At 37.8% G+C, this 23591-nt stretch overlaps 1 protein-coding gene across 1 annotated transcript; it reads right to left on the bottom strand.

The window, feature by feature from the left end:
- Positions 1-9043: 9043 nt before the first annotated feature.
- LOC113114171 (EGF-containing fibulin-like extracellular matrix protein 2) lies at positions 9044-22442 on the bottom strand. The gene is made up of 11 exons (XM_026280968.1): positions 22302-22442; positions 17884-18147; positions 17661-17709; positions 16918-17130; positions 16293-16415; positions 13040-13156; positions 11651-11770; positions 11408-11527; positions 11207-11330; positions 10445-10640; positions 9044-9948 (listed from the first exon to the last, which is right to left on the bottom strand). Exons 2-11 carry the CDS (start codon positions 17977-17979, stop codon positions 9787-9789), a joined length of 1320 nt encoding a protein of 439 aa, XP_026136753.1. The 5' UTR covers positions 17980-18147; positions 22302-22442; the 3' UTR covers positions 9044-9786.
- Positions 22443-23591: the final 1149 nt, after the last annotated feature.

Genomic DNA, 23591 nt, shown 5'->3' with positions numbered 1-23591 from the left:
GGATGAAAGGGGTCATAAAAAAAGATAGATTATGACTGTGTTTGGTGCAAAAAAACTTTACCAACATGTGTCAATGTAAATGCATTACCAAAAGTTAGCCTTAAAGGAATAGTTCATTACAAAAATGAAAAAGCTGTCATTAATTACTCACCCTCGTGTCGTTATGAAATCTGAGAGCTTTCTGACCCTGCATAGACCGCAAGGCACCTACCATGTTCAAGGCCTAGAAAGGTAGTAAGGACATTATTAAAATATTTCATGTGACTTTCAGTGGTTCAACCTTTATTTACGAGAATATTTTTTGTGTGCAAAGAAAACAAAATAAGGATATTATTCAACGATTTCTTTTATTTTGTGTCAATCTTCGACATGCATTCACTAGAGTACTATGTGTGACGTGTGTGGTGCTACTGATGCAGGAGCTGGGTGTCTGACATGGAGCCAAGGTACACTGTGGTTTAGGTACACCTTGTTTTCAAATAGAGGAATGCACACGCATGTGTCATGGTTTTGATGTGAATTGTGGCAAAGACTGACACAGAATAGAAGAAATTGTTAAATAAAGTTGTTGTTTTTGTTTTTTTCGCTCACAAAAAGTATTCTCGTAGCTTCATAAAATTAAGGTTGAACTACTGTTGTCACAACAGTGTCCTTACTACCTTTCTGGGCCTTGGATTGCTGTCAATGCAGATTCTGAAAGCTCTTGGATTTCATCAAAAATATCAAAGTTTGTGTTCTGAAGATGAACGAAGGTCTTACGGGTTTGGAATGTCATGAGGGTGAGTAATTAATGGGTGAAATATCCCTTTATTATAATTATTATTATAATATTATTACCTTTAGGTAATTAACGTGCAAAGGTACGAAGGTGTATCTTTAAGGGTACAAGCTATTTTCTTGCAGATTTTTATGAAGGGCAGGACCATAAAATATGTTGTGTTTTACACCAAATGTGCATTATATATGCCTTTATGCTTTATGAACTGAATGAAGTCATCTAGCAGAGCAGTGGAATGTGAGTGTGATTTGCATTTTTGCAATATGTTGTTAAATCTGCCCGAAGCGTCATTTCGTTTTGCCACAGAAGGTGTTTTTTAACACCCTATGTTAACACTCAGCAGTCAGACTCTCACCCGCAGGCTCATTCATGGTGACAGTCTCTCACACGTTACTCATTCACTCATCATGAGGATAGACTCACTTTACTCTCTCACTCTCTCCATCTCTAATCTCTAACTCCATCTTCTATCACGGAAAAAAGTCGTTTGACCCCTCTCTTGATGCTCATTTTGAAGCATTAGGCCTCAGATCTAAATATTTGCATCCTTCGGCCATATGTGCGTGAGATACAGCAAGTCACACTCATTTTGATTCTGAATGCTTAGTGTTTCATATGTTTTTACTGATTGAAAAACATTCTCCCTTCTTCAGAGAAGGAATTCTCTTTTTTTATTGCCGTCCTTCTGCTCGCATGCCCACGCGACCATAGCAACACAATGTCATATCATAGTAACCACATTTAGGCAGGAAGAAAAAAATAAATGTGTGTTGTAGAGGTATCTTTCACTGACCAGTTTAAAGATGGCTCCTCATATTCAATGTTTTACAGTGGTGAGATTATGAAAGTCATTTATCACTAAATTCAGATGGAGTCTGAATATTAAACCTATATTTAAGTCTTTGTTATAGAGGTGCAAGCATATAAAGTACCAGATATTCGCTATACGTCTTATTTGAAATTACCCGTCAATCCTGATTCTGGTTCCCAGTTTGTGAGCCATATAATGTAATTAGCTTCCTCATTAGGTTCATCTGAATAGCCAATCAGTGGCAGATGAGGTAGCTGCCTCTTGTTATCGGAGTCACGCCAGCTGAGATGTGGCCCTAATCAAGGAGCGTCTGTAATATTCAGAGGTCAAATTAATTTCCTTAAACAAATGGCCCAATTATCAGTGACCAACATGTGTCCCCTTTCACTCGCCATCTGTAAAGAGGCCCCTGTCTGCTCTTCTATGGAGATCCTCCATTATTCGGGATGTGCTGGACTGGAGCTAATGAGACACACTAATGGAGCAACTCTTTAAACCCCAGTCACCCGTTTGAGCAGGTTATGCTCCACGTGGAACCTGCTAACAGTCTGAAGAGGGTCGCAAAACATTACAATTGACACGTTTTATCATAAAGGCCATTTCTGATCTCATATCAGCTTTATTAGACAACCCTGCTGGGAATTCCAGTGTTAGCTGTGTAGATGTTCTTTGAGACATGATAGCTGGTTTTTAGTTTGGGATTCTATATAGAACCATAGGGTTCTTTACTCAACTCCAAAGAACCTTTTATGCTAAAAAGGTTCTATAATGACAAGAAAGAACCCTTTTGGCACAAAGGTTCTTTAGGCTATTATTCATTCATATATTACATTATTCTGCAACATTTTGTATTTGTAACTAAATTATTGTTTGTAGTAACTTAATATCGCATTTAAATTATGCTGATTTTTGGAGAAAAACTGAAATGGCACTCTCCGCGTGTATTGATTAACTACATAAAATGATATAAATATATAAATTTTCTAACCCCCATATCTTGAATTTTGTGATCATTCACATGCATTCATAAATGCATTTGAATACATCGAATAATGAAGGGAATGAACGCACTCAAAATGCACACGTGCACTAGTATGACTTCATCATGTAACTTTATATTAGCCTAGATGCGTGAACTTTTTAGGCACGATTTGTTTAGTTTTTTATATACTTGATTCACATATCACACCTAAACACGCTTGGAAAACGTAATTAGAACTAGCTACTAAATTAGTTAAAAATGCCTATACAGCTTATCCAAAATGACTCAAATGATTTGCGAACCTGCTCCGAACTCCCGAACTGACTCAAATGATTCACGCTCCGAACTCCCAAACTGAATCAAATGATTCGCGAACCCGCCTTGAACTCCCGAACTGACTCAAATGATTCGCGAACCCGCTCCGAACTCCCGAACTGACTCAAATGATTCGCGATCCCCAAACTGACTCAAATGATTCGCGAACCCACTACGAACTCCCGAACTGATTCAAAAGATTCGCGAACCCGCTACGAACTCCCGAACTTCGGGAATTCGGAGCGGGTTCGCGAATCATTTGAGTCAGTTTGGGGATCGCAAATCATTTGAATCTGCCGAACTGACTCAAATGATTCGCGATCCCCAAACTGACTCAAATGATTCGTGATCCACAAATTCGCCATTCGCGATTCGCAAACCCGCTCCGAACTCATCCCGAACTGACTCAAATGATTCGCGATCCCCAAAATGACTCAAATGATTCGCAAACCTCCTACGAACTCCCGAACTGATTCAAATGATTCGCGATCCCCAAACTGACTCAAATGATTCGCGAACCCGCTTTGAACTCCCGAACTGACTCAAATGATTCGCGATCCCCAAACTGACTCAAATAATTCGCGATAACGCTCCAAACTCTTGAACTGACTAAAATGATCTGCGAACCCGCTCCGAACTCCCAAACTGGTTGAAATGATTCACGCTCCATACTCCAGAACTAATTCAAATGATTCGCGATCCCCAAACTGACTCAAATGATTCGCGATCCACAAACTGACTCAATTCGCCATTTGCGATTCGCAAACCCGCTCCGAACTCCCGAACTGAAATGATTCGCGATCCCCAAACTGACTCAAATGATTCGCGAACCCGCTTTGAACTCCCGAACTGACTCAAATGATTCGCGATCCCCAAACTGACTCAAATGATTCGCGATAACGCTCCGAACTCTTGAACTGACTCAAATGATCCGCAAACCTGCTCCGAACTCCCAAACTGGTTAAAATGATTCATGCTCCATACTTCGAACTTCCAAAATGAATCAAATGATTTGCAAACCCGCGTTGAACTCCCAAACTGACTCGACAACTTGACGAACTGCTTTCCACATCGAAACATCCACGAACATAAACAGGTGAGCTGATATGGTCTTTATCCACTCATCATCATCATCATCCACCAATCAGAACACACGAGAACTGTTTGACCACAGCGGCTGTGTTTCTAAAGCTCTTGCAGCAGCTCAACACTGGTTTTCTCTGAGGTGGTCGGATCACATCAGATTGTGGTTAATCTTGCAGATCATGACTTATATCTACTCTTCCTCTCCCTGCAGTTTGGTAATATAAAGATTCCTCCTTTGAACTCCCACCTCTTGTGTGTGTTTTATTGTTCTGGGTCTGAATTTGGGCTCCTGGGGTCTCAAAAAAGAAATATTTTCAATCTCCAAGGTGAACGTTATGACAACACACTCTTAGAAAAAAGGGTTCATTGGGGTTCTATATAGAACCATAGGGCTCTTTATTCAACTCCAAAGAACCTTTTATGCTAAAAAGGTTCTATGATGACAAGAAAGAACCCTTTTGACACAAAGGTTCTTTAGGCTATTATTCATTCACATATTACATTATTCTGCAAAATTTTGTATTTGTAATTAATTATTGTTTGTAGTAACTTAATATCACATTTTAATCATGCTGATTTTTTGAGAAAAACTGAAATGGCACTTTTCGTGTGATAGTGATTAACTACATAAAATGATATAAATATATACATTTTCTAACCCCCATATCTTGAATTTTGTGATCATTCACAAGCATTCATAAATGCATGCGCCAAACTGACTCAAATGATTCGCGAACCCGCTTTGAACTCCCGAACTGACTCAAATGATTCGCGATCCCGCTACGAACTCCCGAACTGACTCAAATGATTCGCGAACCCGCCTTGAACTCCCGAACTGATTCAAATTATTCGCGAACCCGCTACGAACTCTCGAACTGATTCAAATGATTCGCGATCCCGCTCCAAACTCCCGAACTGACTCAAATGATTCGCGAACCCGATACGAACTCCTGAACTGATTCAAATGATTTGCGATCCCCAAACTGACTCGTATGATTCGCGAATCCGCTTTGAACTCCCGAACTGACTCAAATGATTCGCGATACCCAAACTGACTCAAATGATTCCCGCTCCGAACTCTCGAACAGATTCAAATGATCCGCGAAGCCGCTCCGAACTCCTGAACTGATTCAAATTATTTGCGAACTCCCGAACTGACTCAAATGATTCGTAAACCCACTCCGAACTCCCGAACTGACTCAAATGATTCGCGATCCCCAAACTGACTCAAATGATTCACAATCTAAAGTTCCCATCCAAATCAAATGACACCACCAGCTACTATTGGCTTAGTTCTCTTTACTGATTTTAAGGTACGGAAAGTATGTTGTTAACAAATAAAATATCAATATTTCCATTCAGAACTGCTTTCCACATTGAAACATTCACAAACATAACCAGGTGAGCAGATCACTCTCTCACTATTTGATTGCTCTAATCTTTATCCACTCATCATCATCATTCACCAATCAGACACAACACTAGTAATTTTCAGTTTTTTTGGGGGGTCCCTACAATGAAAGTCAGTGGTGTCCAGTGTGGTTTTGTTCCTCATTAAATTAAAATTTTGGAGAAAAACATTAAAATATTCTTTACACTCTTAAAATTATTTTTATCAATGCTGTGGAAGAACCATTTTTGGTTCATCAAAGAACCTTTCAGTGAACAATTAAAATTTAAGTTAATTATAGAAATGTATTAGAAGAACCAATTCTAAGTACTGTATTTATGCAAAGCAAGATTATATGGATGTTCTTTATGGAACCATAGATACTAATAAATAACTTTTTTTCAAGTGTTAAGTGAAGAAATGACGCAGTTCTCATTTTTGGATGAACTGTTCCTTTAAAATGTTATTCTTTTTTTTTTTTTTTTTTTGAGACATGGTGGATGATCAACCACCTAAACCAGCTCCAACTAGTTTAAACTCGATTGTTATCTGGGAGACTGGCATGTTTATTTGGTGTTTATATTTAGGGCTACATGTAAAATTTTGTTTGCTTTGCCCACCGCCTCTTCACACATGCTTAGCAAATATATATATATATATCATGAATACTTGTCTGTTGTTTGTAGTTAATGCAGCTGATGTCACAGACACTGTGTGCTTGTTTTGTAATGGCCTAATGTGTTTGAAAAAGGAGGCGGAGGGCAATAGTGTTTCCTTTTTTCATTCAAAAATAACAATGGATATCCAGGTAAATACAGTGGTTCTGTCTCAATGACTTACAGCAGCAGTGTTTGTGCGGAAGTTCCTGAGGGGTCCTTTGTCTCAATTAATGTGCGCACTCAGGCATGAAGGAAAAACTCTCTCATATCTGACTATAAAAAAAGCATTTGTTCCTGGCCGTGCAAAGAAATAACCAGATCAGCAGTTTTTTTTTTTTTTTTTTTGGATTTGCCCACACTTTTTGTCACAGTTTCACTGTGGTGAGGACAAAATGAGAGATTGCAGACATAGCATTGAGAATCACCTTCCCAGCAAGAAAGTGATTAATTAATACAGACTGAACCAAATGCAGAAAACCATCAGCCATTTTGGAAAAAAAAAACAATAAAAAGTTTTTGGTTTAATGACAACCAGGGAATCTTGTTTCACATAACATTAGAAGACACAAACATAGACATTGTTAATGGAACTCTTTTTTTCTGAAACAGTTTAGTTTATGTCAGTCTAATGTTTTTTTTTAAACGTTACTACTTGTTTCAGAGAACATTTGAAATGAACATTCCTAGAATTTCTAATGTTTGAAAAATGAAAATTATTTTGAACATTTGGACAACATTCTGAAAACGCTTTCATAACTTAATGAGAACGTTAGCAAATGTTCTTAGAACATTTTTTGTTAGTGGTGTCCATAGCCAGCAGTCAGTTCAAAAGTTAGTAAAATTCACGTTATTCTAAATAGATGATTAGAAAGGGCATTAGAGCAAAAGGACAGTTCAATCCTGGGACATCCGGTCCATTCCCACTCCACCCACTCACCTGTTCATGACCCATAAATGAGGTCACAGTTAGTTGGCCTGAACTGTGGAGTGTCCCTCCACTCCATAGGACACTGTGACACATTTCTATTTAAACATTTGTACACGCTCATGGACTGATGCATAGATACACACTCACACACACACACATGCACGCACACAACCTTTCTCAAGGACACCTCCACATGCGGAGGCATTTTGGCACAGCTCATCAGCCCTCCTCTCTCTCTCTGTCTCTCTCTCTCTCTGTGCCTGCTGGGTGGGTACAGAACATCTCGCTCCTGTGTTTGGCTCACAGTAGGGTTTACCGTTTGTCTGCCATCCAGCAGGAAACGGCATGAGAATGCCACGTTCTCACCCACATACATCCCCGTCACCCACTTCCTAAAGAACACGTCTCTATCATGATCTCTGCTATGAGGTAATGATCTAAACAACCTGCTGGTGCCATCTGTGTCTGTTTGCGTTTACCAACGAATGTCCTCATCTTATTACTCACCTAGATTCTCAGGTGTGTATGTGTGTGTGTCTGACTGTATGGTTGTATAAGACACTGTTCACAGTTGTACAAGTCTAACCCGGGAATGTGTAGCCACTCAGTTCACAGAAAGAAGGTAAAAGAATCTGGTTCACTGGACAATTAGGTTACAAAACCAGCTGTAAGATTCCATCACTTCAAGTAGTCTATTTTGGGCCTTGGACTCGGTGTGCTGTACTGCCTCCATGTGGCAGACTAGAGTCAGTTTCCAGACCTGTAATTATGTAAGACATTGCAGGGAATGAGTCATCATTGGGTTGTTTCAGAGAGGGCAGAACGGTGTGTGTTTGCTGGCACATAGCGCTGGAGATGGCACTGGGATGGGCGAGCAGTGCTGGGGACGATGAAACAAGCAAGTGGGTATTTTCCCGTTGCTTTTTCTGTGGTCACTCCTGAAAAGCTGCCAAAAGAACAAACGGAAGCACTGATGCTGTCGGTGGAAGGTTCTAGAAGCACATTCATGTATGGCTGCAAATAGCCTGATGTATATTGGGTATCTTATCTGATCATTAAATGATCTGGGTTTTGTTCGTTTTGCTGTTTAAGTCAGTCCATACAGTATTAAACTGGCAGCACCGTTATAATACCATTTGTCAACTTGTAATATACATTTCTGTCAAAAGACCATTTTAATTCAAATAATATATTATATTTTAGAATTCTATTATTTTCTACATCTGGTTAAATTTGCACTTATTTCAAAGTTAGACTTAATGTAATATTGTTTTATTTATTATAAATTGCCCTTTTATTGCAAAAGAAAACCATTTTAATTAAGATATTCTATAGTTCTAATTAAAATTATGTAATTATGTTGTTATTATGTGTATCCTAAAAGTGAAATTTCAGTTAAAAGGTGACAATTTTTAATTAAAACACATTGTATTATTTAAAATTAATTAAAAAAAAATGCATTTTAACTTTTAATTTTTGCAAAATAAAATATGAAAAAGAACACTTCCTTCACACAATCATGTACTGTAAATCTTACAACATCATTTCCCCATTAGCCTCAAGTACAATAACTCCATTATGATTCAGGCCACTGCAATTCCATTCAGAGAAGGTTACGTTTCCATTCTGAAAATTCAGAAATAGCCCTCTTGCTACCGGTATTGGATGTTATATTTAGATCCAGAAAGCTCTATTAACCTGCATCTGTGATTCAGTCGAACTAACTTAGTATTGATCAGAAAAGGCTGAGTTCTGAACTAGCGTGTTTTACTTTACTAAATAAAATGTCACTGTCTTGCACTAAATATTTTCCATATATGGCTCAGTCAAGAAGCTGTAGATTATACTGAATATACAATGTTATCGGCGCTCTAAATCAGCTCTATCTCTTTTCAGGCTTGTGCTAATGAGGCTGCAGAGAGGCGGACAGCTGCTCAGTAGGGTTCCAGTCTATCCCGTGGTTAGATGAGTCAAGAGATCGCAAGGGTGGGTGGAAGGGTTAAGCAGGGCACGTGAGGGAGACTTTCCATTAGGCGGAAGAGGATGCATAGCAGAAAAATGCCAAGAAAACATCCCAGCGGGAAGGCAAACATATGGAGTTCTGGAGCCAGAATTGTATATTTATTACAGTAATAAATCCAGAATCGATATACAACAACGGCAGCATGGTAGAAAAAAAAAACTACACAAAGTAACATGAGCATTATTGATGGTGGTGTGGTAGAGGTTTGGAATGACTGAGTGGTTACTGAATAACAACAATGAATAAAAACAATACTGAACTCAGAGATGGATTATACATAGTGGAAAATTAAAAGAGGCTTTTTGACACTTAAGAACATAGAGAAACTTTTTACAGCCTTGATATTGTTATTGCTACATTGATTTGAATAGGAGGGATTAATTATTGTTGCTGACTTCTGAACTGGAAGAGCAAACCAGTGGAAAGAGTCTGCAGAGTTGCAGCCCTCATCCTGAGAAAGAGGCTATTTTTAGAAATGACAGAAGACAGTTTACACTGGTTGTACAGCAGGTTTGGAGTCATAGTGCAGCTAGTAACTTTGCTACTTTCTATATGTCACAATATAGTGAGTTGTTATTTTGTCAACATCTTGTCCTTAAAATATAATGCCTGTCTCTAATTGCCTTTTTATTATTTATGATGTAGAGGTTGTATAAGTTGGTACATCTCTCGTGAAAATGACTTTTGTACAATCTTGGAAATGTTGTCTGTCAGCTGCCAGACATATTCAGCTCATAAGCCCTCCTTGTTGGATGAATCAATCAGTGCTTCCACTCTTCCACCCCCTTTTTCCCTCTCTGGACATCTCTCTCAGCTAAAAGGCATGAGGCCCAACGTAAATGGTCAAGCGCAGGACAGAACTGGTCTGGTAGCTCACGAGCGGGTTCACAGAAACCATCTCCAGATCCAGCACGTACTCTCTGGGGCCGTTCACGGCGCGGGCGAGAACAAGCATGGCGCTGATGTTGTTGATTTGCTGAGGAAACAGATATGACAGGCACTCGATTCAAAATTTGCCTCTGTGAGAAATGCACAAGTCTAATGGCAGGAATCAAAAGTAAAAAAATTACATACACTAGGCCTACCTGTTAAAAGTTTGGGGTTGGTAGCATTTTTAGAAATTAAGTCTCATTGCTCACCAAGGGTGCATTTATTTGATCAAAAATACAGTAAAAACAGTAAAAGTGCAACATGTTATAACAATTTTGTATTTTTAGATATTTAAGAAAGTAATTTTATTCCAGTGATGCAAAGCTTAATTTTCAGCATCATTATTCCAATCTTAAGTGTCACATCACAGTCATTCTAATATGTAGATTTGGTGCTCTAGAAACATTTTATTTTGTTAAAAGCAGTCATGCTGCTTAATAGTTTTGTGAATTTCTTTATATATATATATACATACGTACACACACACCAAATTAAGTTTTTCTTTCAGAATATGCAGTAAAGTTAAATCATTTTTAAAGTACCCTGATGTAAAAGTCTCCATTGTCATCTCCAGAGCGGATGCGGAAGGTGTTGTAAGCTCCAGGTAAGACGCTGGTGGCCTGGATCTGAAAGATATCTGAAGGGACGGAGCGCTCGGACGTGATGCTCATGTAGCGATGCACGATGGAGTATGGCATGTCTCGACAGCCAGGCTTTGTGATAGGACATGTACAGCGACTGAATAAAGAGAGAAAATTACATCAGTTAGGACAGACCTCAGCTAAATTTTTCAGGACTAAATCTAAGATCAAAATCAATACACTTTTACAGGACTGGACTGATTTAGAATATTTGACATGGCTTAAACAGAACTGCACTTAACTTGTTGTAATAAAACTGATACATAAACTTAAAAGTATCCACTAGGTCAGGTTTTTGCATGACTAATAACTGTTAGCCACAACTGTACTAAATTATACAAGTATGTGTACCATATGTCCAGCAAATTGGCTTAAAATTTTGGATGCCATCCTTCTAGCCAGATATTTCTTCAGAAATGCCTGACCACCTGTTATTCATTTAAAGCTTGTGGAAGTGCAGATTCTGTTGAGACATGCTTGCAGGCACAGACTGAAGAACTGGCCTCAGATATGGGAAAATAAATAAACCATGTTAGGTATGTCTCAATAGGCACTACTGATGAAGAATAAACAATTAATAGAGAGGAAAATATCTCAGAAGATTTGATGAAAAACTGTGTGTGAACTGAATAACCTGCAAGTGCTTTCAAATAGTTTACTCACTCAGACACTTGTACGTAAGGTTCCTGACAGCTTCTGTTGTTAACACATTTGTGACCTCCATGAATGTTCACACAGGTCTGTCCATCAGAGCACTGATGAGCTCCTGTCTCACATTCATTTATGTCTAGATTCAAAGAAAGAAAGAATGTCTCTTATTTGCCCTATGAGTGAATTTGAAGTGAGTAAAAAATTGAGGTGGACCTTGGCAGAGGCGCGTGCCCAGAAGCTGATAGCCTTCAGGACAGACACAGGAGAATTTGCCATGCTCATTAACACACTGATACTGGCACAGGTAACTGGAGTAGCTGCACTCGTCTATGTCTGAGGACAGAGAATGAATATGATCAGTTGCTTCAGTTGTAACATGCATAAATATTTTTCACAAATATGCATATTTATTTATTTTAGTTTTTCCACATTTGTTTGTGTTTGCTCTTAGCTTACCATTGCAGGAAAAGCCATCTGGCCCCAGCTCATAACCCTGCTCACAACGACACAGGAACGTCCCGTAAGTGTTATAACACCTCTGACTGCAGGGGGCCCCCATGCCACACTCATCAACATCTGAGTGCAACAGACAGGATTGTACATGAAAATACTAAGCATAGGGCAAAAAGTGAAGGGTGTAAATAATTATGTAAAATAGATACTTTCCGAGCTGGAATGGCTATTATTGTTGACATAAATCAATTTCTAGTAATTTTAGGTGGCCACTTAAGCAAAACCAAAAACTCAATGCTTTTGTTTTAGGCATACCTTAGAGGAAGTGCAGTTTAATTTTAGCGCATCCAATTAGTCAAGCTTGTCTTAATGCACTTTTATGGTGTTACTGTGTACAGTTCATCAGGGCATGGTACTCTACTGATAAATATCATCCTAATTGGTAACTGAAATTAAAATACTTAAAGGAATAGTTTACCCAAAAGTTTTCTGAGAACTTCTTGCTCACCAACAGACCATCTGCAGTGAATGGGTGCCGTCAGAATTAGAGTCCAAAAAGCTGATTAAAAACATCATGATAATCTGCAAGACTCCAGTCCATCAAAGGCATTTTATCTTTAAATAGTCACTTCTGACTTTGGACTGTTTTCACTTGTAAATGTGCTTGATCTGTGTACATTACTCTGATGATTTAGGCAAGATGACTTTATTACTAGAGAAAGTAATATTATAGATGGGGACTTGTTTTTTGTCAGAAGCAACAGTTTAAATACAAAAAAATAAATACATCTTTTGTGTATTTTTTCTTTTATATATATATATATATATATATATATATATATATATATATATATATATATATATATATACATGCTCTTTTATTTATCTGGAAATTTTAACTTTTTAAATAATGACACTTTTAATCAATTTAATGCATCCTTGCCGAAAAATATTAATTAATAATAAAAAAAAGTATTGACCCCACACCCAGAACTTTAGTGTTTATATTTAAGATATATTTTGCCAGTGTAACACTCGCTTTCCATGATCCAATAAATTCCTGATGGATAAAATAAAGTCCTGTCCTACTTTATTTTTCATATTGAATATATTATTTCACTTGGAAACAGATCCAGTTACAAAAGCTAAGTGTGCTGCAAACAGCAATTCACACTGACTTTAATGTCTCGATTTCTCGTTTTCCAATAGGCACAAAGTGCTCTTTTACTGGTTAATATTTTGGCTTTTACTCAAAGAAAATGAGGTGTAGGATGGAGTTTTGTAAGTATGTGGGTTTGGATTCCAAGTGCTTGTGTGTGTGTGGGGTGGGTTGGCCTATGACTCAGGGTATAGCAAAACGGGGCGTGGGAGTGAGCGTGTGGGTTGGCTTACCAATACAGGAGCGATTGTTGCCAGCCAGCTGGAAACCAGGCTCACACTGGCAGGAGAATGAGCCAGGGACATTAACACAGCGATGTTGACAGTAGCGGTACCGGCACTCGTCGATGTCTGAAAAGTATTCAAACACAAAATTAGATCACATATAAATCAATTTTATTCCTCATTGGTATGACTGAACAGACATTGATAGATGATCTTGCCATTTAATATCATTTAAGGTACAATATACTCATAAAATGCAATCCTCTCTGGAACTTAACCCTGGCAACAACTTGTTTCAAAGGTATTAACTAATAGATATTTAATTGTATTATAAATATTAAGATAATATTTCTAAATTATAATTAACATAATTAAGATAATATTACTTTATATGAGATAAAAGATCTTATTTAAAGGCATAGTTCAGCCAAAAATTCTGTCATTAATTATTTACCCTTGTGTCATTCCAAACCCGTAAAACCTTTGTTTATCTTTTAGAACACAAATTAAGTTATTTTTGATTAAATCTTATCAAAAATATAAAAAACAGCAAAGGTCCTACCATGGTGAAGGCCCAGAAAGGTAGTAAGGACATCGATAAAATAATCCATGTGACATCCATGGTTCAACAGTAATTTTATGAAGCTACGAGAATTATTTTTGTGCGAAAAGAAAACAAAAGTAACATCTTTATTCAACAATTCTTCTCCTCCAATTCCACCATTATGGAGTGTACCATGATGCATGCGCATTGCTTTCCTCTGCACAAGGAAAGCAATAATATAAACGAACAAGTCTCAAAATAAACAAGTCTCACCGCATATGTGTTCTACGTCAGCAGCATGACGTGCATGCGTTTACGGTCAGAGGTACTCTCGATAATGGCAGAAGATGTGATTTGGAGAAGAATTGTTGAATAAAGTTGTTACTTTTGTTTTCTTTGAGCACAAAAAGTATTCTATAGCTTCATAAAATTACGGTTAAACTACTGATGTTCTTACTACGTTTCTTGGTCTGGGAATATAACATTTACATTGCTCTCTATGGAGTGACAGAAAGCTCATGGATTTTATTACAATTCTTAATTTTTGTTCTGAAGAAGAACGAAGGTCATACGTATGGAAGCAGTTTAGTCTCAAATATAATTCACGCAAAAAACACGATTCACACATGTGTAGACAATTTCACATGCATGAAACCTAATTCACGTACACACAAAAAAAATTCACGTGCGTGAAAAAAAATATATATTCACAAAAAGCAATTCACATGCGCAAAATAAAATTATATATTTATAAAATACGTTTCACAAATGCAAAAAACAATTTGTAGATATACAACTGTGCACAAAAAACTTTGAATGTTTAAAATTTACGAGTGTCTGAATGTATGAATAGTCATCGTCGTGTTTTTGAGACTTTTCTGGCAGAGCTCTCTTCCCACTTGGGTCTGTCGTACTCTTTAGCCAATCAGATGCGAGCTTACCATTCAACCAATCATATCATAAGCCACTGAGTGCATTCAAGGAGCACGATTCTGCGGCACCTTTTGCGCAATATGGATTAATTAGAACCGAAATTAAGCCTTTACATCAGTAATCCAGCATGTCGAATGAAGAACAGGAAGCACGGGTAAGAGTTTAGTTTATTTCATAAAAGTCTGAGTTTACACATTTTATCGTTTACACATTCAATCAAAATACAGTTGTTACAGGACAGTTACAGTAATTATAACGTAGTGGTTAACAATGACTAGGCTACATATGTTTTAAAATGTATTACTGTAAGAAAGTACATACTGACCTAACAGACATCAATTTATAAAATAAGATTATTTAGAATTATAATTTCACAACTCTCAGAATGTTACTTTTGTCTTTACAGGTCTTTCTTTTTACTATCCTGATTGCAGTTTAATTTATAATTACTGTAACTGTCCTGTAACAACTGTATTTTGATTGAATGTGTAAACGATAAAATGTGTAAACTCAGACTTTTATGAAATAAACTAAACTCTTACCCGTGCTTCCTGTTCTTCATTCGACATGCTGGATTACTGATGTAAATTAAATTCCATTCTATTTAATCCATATTGCGCAAAAGGTGCCGCAGAATCGTGCTCTTTGAATGCACTCAGTGGCTTATGATATGATTGGTTGAATGGTAAGCTCGCATCTGATTGGCTAAAGAGTACGACAGACCCACGTGGGAAGAGAGCTCTGCCAGAAAAGTCTCAAAAACACACACACTCAAATCCGAGTGGATTCGTAGTAAATGACGATTCGTACATTCAGACACTCGTAAATTTAAAACATTAAAAGTTTTTTGTGCACAGTTGTATATCTACAAATTGTTTTTTGCATTTGTGAAACGTATTTTATAAATATATAATTTTATTTTGCGCATGTGAATTGCTTTTTGTGAATATATTATTTTTTTCACGCAAGTGAATTTTTTTTGTGTGTACGTGAATTAGGTTTCATGCATGTGAAATTGTCTACGCATGTGTGAATCGTGTTTTTTTGCGTGAATTATATTTGAGACTAAACTGCTTCCATACATAAGGTTTTGAAACAACATGAGGGTGTGTAATTGGGTGAACTATCCTTTTAAAGATATATAAGCTCTTGTCAAGAAATTACTTTGCAGGTATACTGGAACTAACTTTATTAACTAATTTTACCCACAAACATTACTTTATATTGAAATTATACCAAATCCAAACTTTTAAACAATAGTTCACCCAAAATGAAAGTCTGTCAACATTTACACCTTCATGACCTCAGAACTGATGAGATGCATCGTGGTTTCAACATATTTGCATGTAAATGAACCAGCTTCAATTTTGTGAGTCTGTTCCTCACATAAATCAATCGTACGGCTTCACATGACTTGCATTTTAAGAATATGGATAACTGAGCAGGTGATGGACCACACTAACTTCCATAATATGGATAAAAAATACTATGAAAGTCAATGAATGGATTCACACATTATTCAAAGTATCTTTTTTGTATTCAGCAGGAAAAAAACTCATACAGGTTATGAACAACTTGAGGCTGAGTAAATGATGAGAGAATTTTTGTGCAAAGTACCCCTTTAAGCGTACTTCTTTTTCACAAGGGAAGGTTTAGAACAACCCAAGTATAAATAAATGAGTATAAATAAACATGACATGAGTATAAATACAAATCCATCTTTGTGATGGATTTTTGGAGAGATGAAATATGTTGTGGGTTTGCACAGCAATTTTCGTTTCTCACCAATGCATTCTGTTCCCACTTTGCGATACCCATCTGGACACTGGCAGGAGAAGGAGCCTTCTGTATTGAAACACTGTTGACTTGGCTGGCAGTCGTGACTGTCCTGTTCACACTCATCCACATCTGTTTTTGTGAGACAGAATCATGGAAATTTATTGTGGACACATCTCTGGTTCAGTTTTTATCTTTCTTTGTCTTCTCAGTTTTGGCACTGGAGCTCATGGGAAGCTCTTGGGAAAGCTGTGTCTACATCAGTAACGTTATCTTTATTTGTTTCCTCTTGACGGTAGACGACAGCTGGGATGCCTCAGTCTTAGTAAATTCCTCGACCCCCTGCAGACCAGCCCCCTGCCAAGACTTCAGCATGACTCCCACAGTTGTCTGAGCGCAAAAACTAGCTGACCATTTCCCCTGACCACCTGTTCCTGTCTGAGTCATTCAAACACTAACAGTCAAAACTAAAACATTGCATGCAATAATCCCCCTTTAATCAATCCGTTCACTGATAAAGCTGATTTTCATTTGGATACGGACACACATGACATGACTCAGTGACTTTGTATAATGGCATGCTACTGTTTACAACGCTGATTCCTGCAAACACTGATTCCTATCACACACTCACCCACGCAGCTGTCTCCCTGGGGCTCAAAACCCAGAGGGCATGGGTTGAATGGCTCGCTGGCCGTGTTCTCCAGGCTGGGGTGGATCTGGTTGGGGGGTTCAGGGGCAGGGATGACCGAGGCAGAGCGAGGAAGGCACAGGTAGCCCCCATAGTGGTTAAAGCACTTCATCTCTCCCTTACAGGCCTCTGGGATTGTCTCACATTCATTTATATCTGCAGACACACATTCCAGGCAGGTGTTTGTGGGTAAAAAGCACACTGTATGATAATAGTTACATAACAGTTACAAGACACATACAAAATACAAACAGTCGTTTAATACTGAGGTTTCTGTATGTCGAATTGTTACTATATATAATATTAAACATTACTGTAAACTACACTAAAATAATTTTCTCTTATGTGAACAAAGGTCTCAAAAATACGGCAAAAACATTCTTGTTATGAAATATAATTTCAACTGAAGCTTAGATACCTTTGTCGAGATTCCTTGATGAATAGAACATCATATACGTATAGTTTTTTTTAATTAAATATTTTAATTATACATTAAGAATATTGTGTGTGTGTGTGTGTGTGTGTGTATACTTGTCCAAAACTCCTTATCTGTGTGATTTAACTATTGTCTGTATATGATGATTTGTTTTAAAGAAAAGTGAACTAGTACAGATATCCTGGTCAGGGTATTAGATTGTGTTGAACTCTGCATAAGGACCCTTTTAATTGGATGTTTTGTGTTTTACCTTTGCAGTGTTGAGTCTGTGGATCCCAGTGATATCCATCTGTACATTCCTATAGGGGAATTAAAGTAGCACACTTAAAGTAGAAATTAAACTATATAGCATAGTTACACATTGTGTATGAATATAAGATATAAAGATATAAAAATGCAACATATATTATGAAGATATATTTTAAAGATAGAAAAGGGAGGGAGAAAGACGGGGAGGTTTTGTTCCTCCTTACCGTGTAGGTGTCAGTTTCTGTGGGTGGCTGTGAAATAGCGCGGTGGAGAAACACAGAGATGCACATACAAAAGACCAAAACACACTCGGGCCGCATCCTCACACACACTACACGCTCTGATGAGCACAGGCAGAAAACACCTCCAAGAGCGTTGACTAAAGAGAAATCAGACAGACATGCACTCTCTCACACACACATACACACTCGCTGATAGAGTATCTGGTGTGGATTAGATGAAGCTGCGATGAAGTTACACTGAGCAATCTGTGAATGAGAAACAAAACATCTTGAGCTTTACGCATCACTGTTTGAACACATATAATTGACCCAACTATAGTCAGAACTAAAATTCAAAAAAGATGTCTGTGGTTTATTGCAACTTTATTACGTGTATAGCCCTAATGTAGTGCCAGGGCCTCTAATAGCAATCCACACGACCGCTAAAATTGCTTGAGTACCAGACTCCCCCTGGTGGTTGTATTATAATTGCAACAAAATCAAAAAGACTTCAACATAAACTCAGACTTGAATAGTACTGAATTTTTAATTATTGTGTATCACTCTTTTTTTATGATACTTGCATTATGGTATGCATTGTGAGATAAACAGAGAGAATAAGACTTCTAAATGGGCCCTTTGCCTATTCTCAAAAGTAATGTTTTACAATTAATTTATCAGATTATACTTTTTTGGAACTTTAACATATATACTATGATATGCTTGTCTAATAAATCTGTCACTGCGTATTACAAATATTGATTCTGACAAGTTCCTAAAAGTCCCTTTGGATTACACAATTTTATCAGACTGTATAGTCTGTGAAAACAAACGTCCTCGCTCTTTCTGAGGACAAAAAAAGAATGAATCTGAATCTCATAACATTTATAACTTACAATAAGGTTCAATTTGTTGATTTTTGTTAATATATGCAGTATAATGAACCAACAATGGTTCACTGTATCATTTTACAGAATTTATAAATATAGACATATTATTGTTAATTGTTCATTCAGTACTTTTTTGTTAGTTTCGATAGCTCCTTTCTTTATTCAAAAACCCCAAGAGCAATTATTAACTTTAATTATTAAATATTAACTGTAATTTATATGAAACATTTCTGGCTTTTTCAAGGTTTCACACAGACCTATTAAACACAACTCTATTTTCCTGGTCTTCTTTTCTGTAAATCCAGACATACGTTGACATTGAGTGTGCACTCAAGCACAAGATGCTGCAACATGACAGAGCCCAACAATAACTCTATTCTGAAAATGCAAAGAATCCAGTTCAAAAGTATTGTCATGTTTACTCAGTGTGACAAACAGCCAACCACAGGGTGACGTGTAAATCTGCACATTCTATCCCCGCTGCATCAGCCTCCAGATAGAAATGTTGCTTTTCCTCCCAGACCACATGAAATGATTCAAGCCACTTAGTAGCCACCGTACAAGAAACACTTGCGACTTCACACGCAAACAAACTGAAATGCTGTGACAAAACAAACATGCTCGCAAATCTCTCATCTGTGTGATTTACCCGCTCCTACTGACTGACCTACGTGCTACTTATGGTTTAAATAGCAACCCGCAAAATCTCAAAGCAGGCTGTTCCTGTGGTGTTGCACTGGACTGGGAAAACCCTGAAATCAACCGCCATAAACAAACTCGAGGCCAGCGAGAGCACAGTCCAGTTGCTTGGCCGGAGTGTGAGCAGTGTGGAGGCGTGGGTAATATCGTCTGCCATCATGTCTGAGTGGCACTTGACCTTCTGGAATGCCAGCGGAGAGGATGTGGGCAGCGCTCTGAATAACGGTCAGCCGGACACTTGCTGTGTTTCCCACAGTATCACATTCCCAGGAAAACCCCCCCGAGGTTCGCTGGAAAGGTCAAAGTTCGGTTACCCAGAATGCCTCCTTTTGTATAAGTCTTTTTTTTTTTTTTTTACAATTTTCTGTAGAAGATGTGTCATCATTATATGGCTTCCTATGAATCAAAATGAATAAATATGGGGCAATTCAGATGGGAATAGGCATGCGTCTGTTTGCTTAACATTTGGTTGGCTGGTCCCGTGACTTTTGTAAAGTCTGCAGTGATTATATGACCGCATATAACACAAGTAATAAAGACTGGACTTCATGGGTAGACCACACACATGTAATGATAAACGCTCTCCTCCTACCTCTCGTTCACCCTTATAAACACACTCACACTAGTCTAGTGTCATGTCTATGGTTAACTCTGCGTGCTCAGCTGGGCATTAAACTCATGGTGGGCAAAGCACTCAGGCATTTAACTTTGCTGGTCAGTGCACTTATAATTTTATGAATACGACCTCCTCTCCTTCCACCTGTGCAAACCTAAGTGGGGTTTTCATGCCAGGACCCCCAAGGCTGTACTGGTAACAAAGACGGCATAGACACATGAATTCATTGTGGTAAATGAATTGGACACTTAATTAAGCCACTATTTAAAATGTTTGAATGTCAGCATTAGATAGAACATATCAGTAACACTTACGTTTAGGGTCCAGTTCTCACTATTAAATAGTTGCTTATAGCATGCAGCATATTGGCTGTTTATTACTACTTTTAAACACATATAAATGGCTTATTCTGCATAATTGTATACTAGATCCCTTAATCCTATTTAATACAAGATTTCAACAAGTTTCCATAAATGTAGGTTACCACAATAACTGTATACAATTTATATTTATTACAATTTACATCATTAAACAGCAGTTACTGAAGTTTTTTAAGTGACTTTTATTTTGGCTGCTGTATTATACAGATACTGAAATTTATCTTCAAATATTGATTTACAACAACTAGAAACAAGTACACTAAGTGTTCAAACATTTGGGGTTTGACGATTAAAAGGCTTTTAATAGTATGCACCAAGGCTGCATTTAAGAAACAATTAGTATTACAATTAGGTTTTCTATTTTATGTAATTTATTCCTTTGATGGAAAAGCTGAATTTTCAGCATCATTACTCCAGTCTTCAGAGTCACGTGATTCTTCAGAAATAATTCTGATATGCTGATTTGCTGCTCCAGAAATTTATCTTATCCCTATCAAAATTTAAAACAGTTGTGCTGCTTAATGTTTTTGAAAAGCGTGATAACTTTTTTTCAGGATTCTTTGACGAATATAATGTTCAAAATGAACATAATTTATTTGAAAAATATTTTTTTTGTACCATAACTTTTGTTCAATTTAATGCACCCTTGCTGAATATAATTTTTCATTTTTATTGAGACTTTTGAACGGTAGTGTATATATTATAAAAGTTCTAGACAAGATCCTTGGTGGCCATCAACAATGCTCGCTACTTCCACGTTGCTTACTTTAGCAGCCCTGAGAAGACAAATTAATATTTCCAAAAACCAAAAATAGAAAACTAAAGTGGCTACAACAGAGGGCCCCAGTCTGATTTACTTGACTCCCTGTCACACTCATTGCCTTTATATGAATGCTCAAGTCAGCATCCATCCATATAAAATAAAACATCTAACATAAGTAATTAGCAGAACACATAAACAAATGTGACGTAACAGCAGTGGCCTGTGTAAGTACAGTAAAGCAGTGTTCCCTGTTCTGATGTCACATAGCCATTTTAATTCTTATAACAACACCGTACTTCCAAAACGATTTTGGTATAAATACAAGAACCACAAATTCCCCGACCTTTGTGTGTCCTCAGAAACCTTTGAGAGTCTGTGCGTGATGTTCCCATTCTGTGTCCTTCACATCATATCAGCTCATATAAACAGACAGGAGTTTGAATGAATCAGCTTTTTGTCTTTAAAAATAGAAACATTATCTAAACAAAGTCACCCATTTTACGCTCGCGGGGCTCATATAACAACGTACAGTCAATGGCATTAATCTGGTTGTGAAACAGAGGTTGGAAAAGAGATTGGAAAGTTTTGCAACGCTACAGACGTGTAAGAGATGTGTTAAACCATCATGATGGTGGAGTAATTAATGTTAAAACCAAACGCAACAACATTTTGTGCTGAAGCATGGAAAGTTGGTAGATGTAATAAGATAATACGATCTTCACCAGTATGTATGGTAGGAGAAGTGGAATCTGTTGGATAATGTGATTGATTGTTCTCTCTCTAGTGTGCTGTCTGTAGTCGTGGATGTTTGGAAGAGAGCTGGAGAGTGAGTGTGACGTGTGCAGCCTTGCAAACTGGCCAGTTGAAATTTTCCTTAGTTTGCCCTTTATCGCTTTCTCCTTCTGCCACACTGTCTGTGACATAACTTCAATTCAGCCTGACGCGTCTGCTTTACTTAGATGAGGAGATCCACGATGGTCCAAAGACCCCATGCAAACAACAGCTACTGGAGTACAATGACAATATATTACAGTGCAATATTAGATTTTCTTTTGCAAACGTGCTATACTCACAGGCCAGGCTTTCTTCTTGCTGTTCTTGAATGCAGTGCTTTTTCTTCTTTTCTTCTGGTGGATCCCTCTCTAGTCTGTTTCAGTGCGGTGGTGGCACGTCTTCTCTTCTATCTTCACTCCTCAGCCTGACAGAGTGAGTGTGGAGACAGACAGCTGGACTGTGAATGTATGCAAGGGAGGGAAAGACGGAAGAGAGGAGAGAGGGACAGCCCATTCCGACCCCCATACAGCCCCCTACACGGCCATCCTCCGCCCCCAGACCCCCCTCGTCTGACCCCCCAGGATGAAAATTCCTGGTCTGCGGCCCAAATTCCAAAATTCCAAATGTGTCCAGCTCAACGACAGAACAACAGCATACAGATTCACACACACACATGCAGCCAACCCCCCTCCATACACCCATATGAACCAGCCACACACACACACACACACAGGCAGAGACCCCACCTGGTTTCATTTAAACTCGCCCCCCACAGCCTGCAACTTTCTTTCTCTTTTCCCCTCCATCTCTCCCATCTTTTTTGGTCTCTTGCTCTCTCTATTCCTTTCATTCGGCTGGATATTTATAGCTTGGGAGAAGCTGGTGGAATGCAGACAAAAATTAGAGAGCAAACTAGAAAGAGAAAGAGAGAGAGAGAGAGAGAGGAGGCAAGGGTAGAGTGAAAGAAGGGAGGATAGGACGCACGTCTGCTTGGAAAAGTTGTTTGCTTTTTTTGCTGTGTCTAAATATTGAAATTGGAGGTACTCACACTAGAAATGAGAAGCAATGGAAAGACTCACATTCTTACTGCTAGTACACTTTTACTTTACATGCTCAATAGAGCAGGCATTAGAAATTGGAGTTTGGGTCTATTTACATGCTTAAGTACTTGTCAGTGTTGACAAAATTCACTTTTAGCAGATATACATATGTGAAATAACATATTAATTACTGCATCGCACAGATTTTTGTCCAATCAGATGTTCTCCAAATATAAGATACCGCACATTTTCAAGTTTATGGGAGCTTTTGAGTCACAAGTACCAAAGAAATGTGCCTTACGTGTAACTACAATGTTGAAAACCATTTTAGAATTCCCCCAAATGTTGTCCCAACTAGCCAAAGTCTGGCCTAAGAGTTTCATATTGAGCAATATTGTTACTGCTGTTAAAGGATTATTGCTTTGCTGACATTAAACTGTTTTTTTTTTTCATTACTGTTAGTTATGTTTTGTAAAAGGATGAGCTCTTAACATCACAACATCATTTTTGAGGCTTGTGTATCAAGATTCTTTTAAAACTTTATTGCCG

The sequence above is a fragment of the Carassius auratus genome, chromosome 14 (genome assembly GCF_003368295.1).
Source record: "Carassius auratus strain Wakin chromosome 14, ASM336829v1, whole genome shotgun sequence".
Taxonomy (NCBI): Eukaryota; Metazoa; Chordata; class Actinopteri; order Cypriniformes; family Cyprinidae; genus Carassius; species Carassius auratus.
Note: the sequence above shows the minus strand (reverse complement) of the source record. Positions and strands in the feature narration are given on the sequence as shown.